Genomic DNA, 9,435 nt, shown 5'->3' with positions numbered 1-9,435 from the left:
TGGTACGGTGACTGATAATAAGCCTAAGGTTTTGTTTGATAACACAATTCACCATTTAAATTTAATGGATTTAGATCTTAACATGTTCAGATGTGTTTGGTAATAAAAAATTAAACATGTAAATTAATTAATTGATACTGAATTTCTCATGCAAAATTTGTTCCTAAAATTAAGTGATAAGTTATTCACTTATTACTGAATGTAATATGTATTCAAATATATAAGATGTAATACTTAATAATTTAATAAATTCAAACTTTAGATTTAAATTTTCAAACTTCAGTTTTATTAAACACACCATAAACATCAAGAAAATCTTGTCTTGGAAGTTTGAAAAACCAGAATCTTGTCTATAAGCAGCTATGGGCTAGGTAAATAAATTTTAAACTAAAAAAAATTCGAGAACGAGATTAACTTATGCTCTTCTTTTATATGTGTATGCAGAAATTCACAGAACGATAAAAAGTCGGTAAATTTACGCTACCAATTGCTAATAAAATTCTGGGTTAAGCCTGTAAGTGGATACCACCTCATTGGAAATCTAAGAGTGCGAATAATTCAGATAGTATTTGCCGAGTGAAAAGCCCCGGTTAAGAGTTGGGATAACACTTGTTTGCCCAGCCACCTACATCTAATGTATTTGGTGGGCTTTTTGTGATTCAGTCTACCCGAGAAGGTTCTAAAGTTTGGGGGCCTCGCAAAGCACATAATGGATATTCAACCGAACACACAGAAACTGAAGCTTAATTAAAGAAGCATTTAATACGTCTGACTAATGATGAGATTCTCTTGAGAAACCTGTGTTCACACCAACCCACCACGCCAACAACCTCATTCTAATACAGAATTTGTCAATTAATTCCAAGCATAAAAGTCCAAATATTCGTGCACCTTCTTTCTCTCCATTATCCAAACAATTTAGACTTTCCCCACCTGGTCTCAAACATGACATACGATCAAAGGGGTAACGTGCCATACAAATAAACTCTTCGGGCAGGTAGATGCGTGGTTATGTTACGTGCACCAATTACTATCACCATGTATATTAGCCAACCAAGAAATCTTTAAAACTCTACTTTGATACAGGTCAAGAGATCAAATTTCTTGACCTGCATTCTAATATTCAAACTTTTCTGAAAATATTTCGTTAACTTTGATATAAGTGCGTAGACACTTGTTTGAATCAGTGATGATTCACCGGATTTTTCTTGAATTCTTTAAGTTCCCTTCTTCTGCATAGAATCTATCGTGTCGAGAAAACAAAAATCACCATGTATACTAATTCTATCAGCGTGTAAGTATAATCACCCTCAATCATAGCGAGATTTCCACAAAAAAAAAGAATTTCGTAAATCCATTTTTGTTAATAATGTTATCGTAATTAAGTATACTAAAGTGTGAAATACTCTAAGCTACTCGACTTGCTAATCAAATGAGAAGCTGGTGAGGATTAGAAAGCCTGATATACTACAGTACTAAGACATCCAAATTAAGAGTGACCGATCTAGTCCAGTCCCGTCATTCTCAATGAATTGAAAAGCCATAAACATGATTATAAGTTGAAAACCACAGCATATTCCGACACAGACAGGCAAGTCTTGTGCGGATCTCGGTTTTGTCAAAGGGTATTCTCATTACTTATTCTTTTTAAAGTGTCTTTTAACTCCAAAATGGTGATGACCGTGGACAGATTGTCAATGGGTTAGATCTTTAAATCCCTTGGGTGACTCCTGCAGCATTGTCGTCAAACTTGGAGTTGCACATTTACAAATAGCTAGGCAATTAAGCCACATCCTTTCTCTCCTCTCTACTGGTTAATTACCATCGTCGTATTTGAATCATGGCAATAGAGCACTCATCAGTGAAGTGCAGCTTCGTCTACTCATCCTGTTTTCTAGTACTACTTGTCTTAAACTTCTCGTCAGCGCAATTGTCCGCAAATTTCTATGCAAAAACATGCCCCAAAGCTCTTTACACCATCAGAAATGTCGTCAGTAACGCCGTGGTCAAGGAGCATCGCATGGGGGCCTCCCTGCTCCGCCTTCATTTCCATGATTGCTTTGTCAATGCAAGTCCATCATCTCATCATCTCCTTCATGCGCGCCTTTTCTTGCATAAAATACATCCATGGTCTGGATGCATGCGTTTAGTTTTTTTTTTTTTTGGGAGAGGAAAGGGGGGGGGGGGGGTTGAGATCTTCTTGCATGCTTCATGTTCATAGTAGCTACGCATGGTTCTTGGTTGAATAACAAAGTGGAAGCAATTGCATGTTGTTGGTTAGTTTGAGTTCTTCATGCACGAGAGAGATTCACATGCATGCATAGTAGACCATAGAGCTCTATGAATCGTATCTTTATATTTTTTGTCAATAAATATTCTTCTCCAGAGGAAAAAAAAATAGATAGTTTTAAAATCAAAAGTAATTTTTAGTCATTTAGCTACTGAGTCTGTAGCTTTTGTGCACAAATTTTATCAGGCGCACATCTTTAATCTTTTGAAATTCCCATATGATAAGATCTTTTTTGATAAGAAATATGAAGCTTTGTTATGAAAACTGAAAATCAGCCATTACATTACAACAGGCTTGCTTCTTGTACAACTTTATCTCAGGGTTAAGGGGGCCTTTTTTTTTTTTTTTTTTTCTTTTTTCTGGCTGCTGTTTTAATTAATGGCGTGATACTTTATAGCAAAACAAGTTGCACGCCTTCGTGCCCCATCCACCGAACTACTCCATCGTCGTCTGTAGCTTAACGCTGGATTAAAATCTCGCTCCCTCATCCCCTTCGATACATTACAAATAACAATTATGCTCCCTTTTGGTTTTATATAGTAATAATTACAAATGAATTGCATCAAGGGGAATAGTTATACGAATACAGTGAAATACCATGAGATAAAAGTACCACACTCAAAAATTAAAAAAGAAAAAAAAAAAGGAAAAAAACCGCATGCCTGCTGGTGCTTAGAATCATTAATGCGTGTGGTTCATTTGTAGGGATGTGATGCTTCAGTTTTGCTGGATGATACTTCAAGTTTCACTGGAGAAAAGGGGGCTGGTGCAAATGTAAACTCTTTGAGGGGTTTTGACGTAATTGACACCGTTAAAACTCAGCTAGAGAGCATATGTCCGGGTGTAGTTTCTTGTGCAGATATTCTGGCTGTTGCGGCAAGAGATTCAGTTGTTGCTGTAAGCATCTTCCCCATATATGATCATTTGGAAATCTTTCTAAAATTCGAATATGTTCTATGTGTACCCTGGATTCTAACAATTTAATGAGTTTCAAGTTTATTTCTTTCATATGGCTACAATATAGAAAAGAAAAAAAAAAGGTTCACTTTGATTGTGTAGAGTTACAAAATCAAGTACATAGAGGTGTGCTGTTGTTCGTTGACTATGAGATTGTGTTGATTAATGATCAGTTGGGTGGACCGACATGGAACGTTCAATTAGGCAGAAGAGACTCTACCACGGCAAGTCTTGATGATGCAAACAAAGTTGCCAACATTCCATCGCCTGCAATGGATCTCAGTGACATTATAACCGTCTTTACCAACAAGGGTTTCACCACTAAAGAAATGGTTGCCCTTTTGGGTACGTAAGAAACTCGACTGAGTAAGCTGAGTGAAACATGAACACATTTATTCTTAACAAGACTGACAATTTCATTTTTCTGCAGAAAGTTTAGCTTTTCTCTTCTGGGGTTAGTCATTATTGGAGGGGTTTTTAGTTTTTATTTTTCAAAATACAATCATGAAGAATTTAATCTTGTCTCAAGTCCCGCCATGACCAATTCAAGAACTCGATTTGTTGGTATAGGCATCAATTCTTTACCTCAACGTTTGGTCTGGCATGGAAAATGAAAGAAAAAAGACAATTATATATCTTGTGACCGCACAACGTTTGGATTTGGATTTCAATTCTATTCTTAATCTGCATGTGCTTCAAAAGACTTGCACTCTCTTTCTGTCCTGCCAAACTAAAATGACAAATAGATACAAGGGAATCACGTTCATTTCCCATTCAATAGTATTCAAGAATCTATATATTTGTATGCAGGATCTCACACAATAGGCCAAGCCAGGTGCTTAACATTTCGCAATCGCGTCTACAACGAGACTCTGATTGATGCATCATTCGCTACTTCGCTGAAAACTAATTGTCCTATCACACTTGGTGATGACAACCTTACTGCACTGGACGCCAGCTCCCCGATTCTATTTGACAACGGTTATTTCCATAATCTTGTTAAAAACGAAGGCCTTCTACATTCGGACCAACAACTCTTCAGTGGTGGGTCCACGGATTCTCAAGTTAGTGCTTATCGAGCCAACTTTATCACTTTCTTTGTCGATTTCGCCAATGCAATCCTCAAAATGGGAAATCTCAGCCCACTTACCGGTAACAATGGCGAGATCAGAACTAATTGCAGGAAAGTCAATTGATTTGGCTTTGGTTTAAAAGATGCCTATACTGTTGTAAGTGCAGTAGTTGATAATGCAATGAATAAAGTGCTATCTGGAAACTCTAGGTGCAAGGCAAGAAAAACTTTCTTTCAATCTTGTAGCGGGGCTTTCTGGATATTTCAAACTTATAATTTGGTGTGTTGCGGTTGCAATGTAAAACTTTGTTCAATCTTATCTTTCTTAAGTTGTTCCTTGGGAGTGATTTTGAATTTTTTGTGGTGTACTTGTTCGAATGCATGTCAGTCACTTTTTTGTCTTTTTTCTTTCTTTTAGTTGATATAAATTATTGCTACTTTGAAAGGAAATTTTGACTTCTTGAATTTACTAAAGAAGGATGTAAGCACAAGGAGATTTGTTATCACTTTAAACAAAGAATTAGAATTTTGCCAGTGTCTTAGCACGGTCTTTTTTTTATTTTTTATGAATTTATACAAATATGAATAATTTAAATACAAAAATTAACAACAATTATACATGTTCATTCATATTAATTTTTAAAAAATTAATGTATTCTAAATGTTCAATTATTTACTAATTTTTAAAAATTTGTCTACATACTTTCACTATAATATACTAGTATACATCAAATAATGTATCTCATATAAAAAACTTGGTAAATATTCTTTTAGATAATTTAAATTTTTCTAATGACCATAAACTTAGAACTATATATTCGCATTTAATTAAGTAGAAAAGATCCAACAATCCACTTTTTTCATTAATAAATATTTAGTTTCAAACAATATTGGTAAATCTGTCAGTGTAATAGTTAATTCTCTATTTTACAGTAAGTTAATTCAAAATTAAGGGAAGAGATGATGAACAATTTGAATACTAATCAATGATATAGTGGTGAAATGAAATAATTTATGGAATATGTAACATTTCAATAATTGTGATTTGAAAGAGGTTTTACTATAGTTCTATATATAATAATTTGATAGAAAGCAAAATCAATAATATAAAATTAGTTGATTTTTAAAGCAATGTCATTAAGATAAGATTAGTTATTTTTTAAAGTTACTTTAAAATTAGAGATAATTTTTAAACATATAATATAGTCCAAATAGGATTCAATATGGGTAAAATCCAAGTGATCTATAATCCGTTAATTCTCTTCAATTAGACATGTGGTACATAGGAGTGAAAAATAACTCTGATTAAAATATCTACTTTCATATATATATATATATATAGCACTTCAAATTGCTTCCGTCCAATAGGACATACATTTCAAACAATTCTCTCAAGCAATAATGGTGAAAAGAATTGCTTACTTAGGGAATGATAAACAATAAACAACCTCAAATCACATTCTCAAATTTAATGAAAATAAGAGAGCATATATAAAATAGCAACGTTAGGTAATCTCTTAGTTGACCCTTCTGCAATTCTGCCTGATCTGACCATTTTGGCCAGTGAGTGGCTTCAAATTGCCCATCTTGATCATAGAGGCGCCAAAATCAGCCCAAAATGCCTCGGGGTTGTTACTGTAGAGTGTCACTAGGCCATCCGTTTCACTTCCATCATTTTTAAAGAGCTCTTGATCAGAGTGAAGAAGACCTTTAAATTGCAACAAATCCTTGAAGTAGACAGTGTCAAATAATGTTGTAGTGGAGTCAAGAGGGTTGGTATTATTATTTTGAGCTTCAGCATTAGGGCATCCCTTCTGCAATGAGGCTCTAAAATCAGAATCGATATTTGTGTCATTGGTTATCCTGGGCAGGTAGATACCGCACCGTGCAACACCGATGGTATGGCCACCGGACAGGACCACCAGATCTTGTAAATTCAGCCCATGATTTTGGAAATTGGACAAAAGGGCTTGGAGGTTCGAAGATGGAGGGGGGATATCGTTATTAGCATCGTTGAAGCTGGCGGTTGTTGCATCTCTTCTGCCTAGTAAAACTTGGTAGGCTGGACCTCCAAACTGGAAACATAATTAAAAAGTAGTTACAAGAATGTGATCAGACATAAGCACGTAAATTTGACGCAAAAGAAGTATAACTGTGAATTTACAATGTTTACGGAGTCCCTAGCTGCAACTGCGACGATATCAGCACACGAGACTACGTTGCCATGGCATACTGAGTTCAACTCTGATTTGATTTGGTCGACCACATCAAATCCTCTCAGGGAATTAAGATTGGGACCGGCTGTTTTTTCTCCTGTGAAAGTTGGGGTATCATCTAATAGATTTGATCCGTCACAACCCTGGCACCAGACAATGAAATTTTGTAAATCAATCTAACCATGTGAATTATGGTACTCCAGAAAAACTTTTTGATCAGTAAGAAGATATGTACAACATTTAACGTATATGATCTAGCTAGCTTAGGAACTACATACTACTAAAAAACTTACGTTGACAAAACAATCGTGAAAATGTAAGCGAAGCAGCGACGCACCCATGCGTGGCTCCTGCTGAATTGCTTGCTCAACAACGCCTCTGATCGTGGGCAAAGCATCTGGGCACACATGCTCATAGAAATCAGGAGTAAGTTGTGCACAAGTATGCGTAAATGCAATAATAGCAGCAACCGTCAAACACAATGGAGAACATTGGAATCTAGACATTGTGGTTATTAGCGATCGAGGAAGAAATTTCAGTCAATTTATCGGGTGCCTCTTTCTTGGAGATTGGTAAGAGAGTACTGGGGTCATATTTATAGTAATCTCAAGATATACGCTTTTCAGCCCTAATGGCTGTTGTCAAAGTTGTTATAGTAATTATTAAATTTTTCTTCAAGGTAAATATTATAGTATTAGACCAGTTCATTTCTTCCAGTAGTGGATAATTGACCATGGCCTTCTTGTTAAATTTGCTCACCAAAAATCTTTTTAGATTTTGGCTTTGCTTCGTCGCGTGATACGACCCGGATGTATCTACCTGCCCCGCGTAGATTCCATGCAAACAATCTTAGAATATCATTATTGTTACTTACTAATCGATCATTGGCTGCAGCAAGCAAATGCTAGCCAGGTGATTGAAAGAGTAAATGACTGAGGAGTTAATTTGTGCGACGATCACGTCTTAATCTTAATTTCTTGTCGAAAATAATGTAGCAGTTGTTTCATTGACCTTACAGGAGCAGTAGAATATTCTAAATCTTGCCAAATCAGAATCCCAAGTTTGCAGATGAAAATTTTTAAAGTTCAACGTAAAACTTAATGCATAAACAATTTAAGATTTGGTGGATGTAAGCTTCTTAATTAGGTGTCTTGAAGACTTTTAAGTTCCAAGTAAATGCTTTGACTTTGTCCCAAAATAGCCAAATGGAATCGCATGCAAAACAATTTCTGGATAGCCACATTAATCGCATCATACATCCGGCCAATTGTTTGGCGTCGCCCCGTGCGACATGATGAACTTTGCAAATTACTTTCGGTGGATCGATCAGAGGGTGATACACAGTCTTGGAGCGTTTACACATGAAATGAGAAAGATGTCGACGAATTCCATCTGCGAAACTAAACGACTGGTGAAGCTACTTCAGCCACAACTTTTAACTCCTCCTTTCTTTATTTCTTTTTAATTTTCATAGTTGTTTGAAAGTTTCTGAGCTCTACATAACTCTTTTATGATTTAGATTACATTATCAAAATGAAGCGCATTTACATTTTATAATGGGGTCAACTAAAATGTCAAAAGAACCCTTATGTAAAGTTAAAATTATTTAGTAACCACAAGGGATCATGTATATATTTTCAAAATTATAAGGAGGTTATGTGGTAAAACACAAATTCATAAAAGGAGTTAAAGTGTCATGCATATTATGTTTATATATTTTGATCACTTTAGCCATTTTAATTTTTAAACAAGAGTAATCTCTATATTTCTATAGGCTCCGTTACAGAGGATCATTTCCCTTATTTTAACATTTTAGTTAAGATCACAAGGCGGTTATTTATAATTTTTGAAACTATAGGAGGTCATGTGAAAAATCGGTAAATTACACAAGGGTAAAGTGTATTTTACCTTTTGAGAAAGAACGAGGTTCATCAAGTGGTTGGTATTACCCTTTTTTTTCATAATATACCCGAATTTTACCCTCACTAGTATTTTCCTTAACATTGTTCCTCACTTTTTTTGTAAGTGTTCTTTATTAGTAGTATTATTGCACCGCCTTGCTTCTCTTTCCTAGGATAGTTACGTGATATGCCCAACAAAAGGGAAAAGAAAAACTCATCTTTGAGAATGGCATTTGAAGACTTCCTAAAAATATCATATTGAAAAGAGGGATAACGGCAGGTAGAACCGAAATCCACCGACTTGTTATTTTACAGATTTTGAATTACTTCTTGTGATTAGGATTTCATATTCTTGACCTTTTCAGCACAAACTAACAGAAATCAATCCATGATCATTTCACTATTTTTTATGTTTAATAGAAGTTTGAAGTTTGAACCACTACTTTTTGAAGCAGTACTTCATACCTAATGTTGGACCCCGGCCGGTCGCTGCATATAATAATAAGTCTTGAAGGGCTAATACTTGAGCTATTTGGCCAATGTGCCTTGGAAATCACTGGAGAAAACCAGGTTAATTAATAACATTCAGTTTGAGAATGAGCTAATAATTAGTCATATTTATTTTAATATGTGATGCATGGAAAACGTTTTGCTGGCTTGTGAATGTCATGACAAGTGGCGTTTGAAGAATTATAGGTACGTAGTGATTTGCTTCAAAACTCACAGTATATCATCATATGCATGTACGATTGCAAGTTCCAATTTGAATTTGGGATGCTCATCGAGGACTGAAAGAATAATTCGATCTAGCTATCATTTAAAGACAGAATGCATGATGAAATAATTCGATGTAGCTATCATTTAAAGAGAGAATGCCTGATTTATCGTGGGACGCGAACTGTCGAATATTATTGAATTTATTTCTTTTTCCCACGAATATTTTTATGTGCGTAAAATGTCTCCTCTCGTGTTATGTTGGTATGAACCAAATCACTTCAT

At 35.2% G+C, this 9,435-nt stretch overlaps 2 protein-coding genes across 2 annotated transcripts; one reads left to right on the top strand and one right to left on the bottom strand.

Annotated features, from left to right (window-relative positions):
- Positions 1 to 1,840: 1,840 nt before the first annotated feature.
- LOC113774279 (cationic peroxidase 1-like) lies at positions 1,841 to 4,449 on the top strand. Its single transcript, XM_027318834.1, has 4 exons — positions 1,841 to 2,062; positions 2,996 to 3,187; positions 3,421 to 3,592; positions 4,058 to 4,449. Exons 1-4 carry the CDS (start codon positions 1,841 to 1,843, stop codon positions 4,441 to 4,443), a joined length of 972 nt encoding a protein of 323 aa, XP_027174635.1. The 3' UTR covers positions 4,444 to 4,449.
- A 1,387-nt stretch (positions 4,450 to 5,836) lies between these two features.
- Positions 5,837 to 9,218, bottom strand: LOC113752076 (cationic peroxidase 1-like). Its single transcript, XM_027296218.1, has 4 exons — positions 9,200 to 9,218; positions 6,829 to 6,965; positions 6,484 to 6,678; positions 5,837 to 6,394 (listed from the first exon to the last, which is right to left on the bottom strand). Exons 1-4 carry the CDS (start codon positions 9,216 to 9,218, stop codon positions 5,837 to 5,839), a joined length of 909 nt encoding a protein of 302 aa, XP_027152019.1.
- Between the last annotated feature and the right edge of the window lie 217 nt (positions 9,219 to 9,435).

Source organism: Coffea eugenioides, chromosome 1 (genome assembly GCF_003713205.1).
Source record: "Coffea eugenioides isolate CCC68of chromosome 1, Ceug_1.0, whole genome shotgun sequence".
NCBI lineage: Eukaryota > Viridiplantae > Streptophyta > Magnoliopsida > Gentianales > Rubiaceae > Coffea > Coffea eugenioides.
Note: the sequence above shows the minus strand (reverse complement) of the source record. Positions and strands in the feature narration are given on the sequence as shown.

What these genes read in the sequence shown, in the direction of transcription:
- LOC113774279 (XM_027318834.1), top strand. Translation starts at nt 1,841, where the DNA reads ATGGCAATAGAGCACTCATCAGTGAAGTGCAGCTTCGTCTACTCATCC. An exon ending in CAAGAGATTCAGTTGTTGCT is followed by an intron (nt 3,188 to 3,420) that starts GTAAGCATCTTC and finishes ATTAATGATCAG; the next exon opens with TTGGGTGGACCGACATGGAA. An exon ending in AGAAATGGTTGCCCTTTTGG is followed by an intron (nt 3,593 to 4,057) that starts GTACGTAAGAAA and finishes ATTTGTATGCAG; the next exon opens with GATCTCACACAATAGGCCAA.
- LOC113752076 (XM_027296218.1), bottom strand. An exon ending in TTCACGATTGTTTTGTCAAC is followed by an intron (nt 6,679 to 6,828) that starts GTAAGTTTTTTA and finishes GTCTGGTGCCAG; the next exon opens with GGTTGTGACGGATCAAATCT. An exon ending in CTAGGGACTCCGTAAACATT is followed by an intron (nt 6,395 to 6,483) that starts GTAAATTCACAG and finishes TTATGTTTCCAG; the next exon opens with TTTGGAGGTCCAGCCTACCA.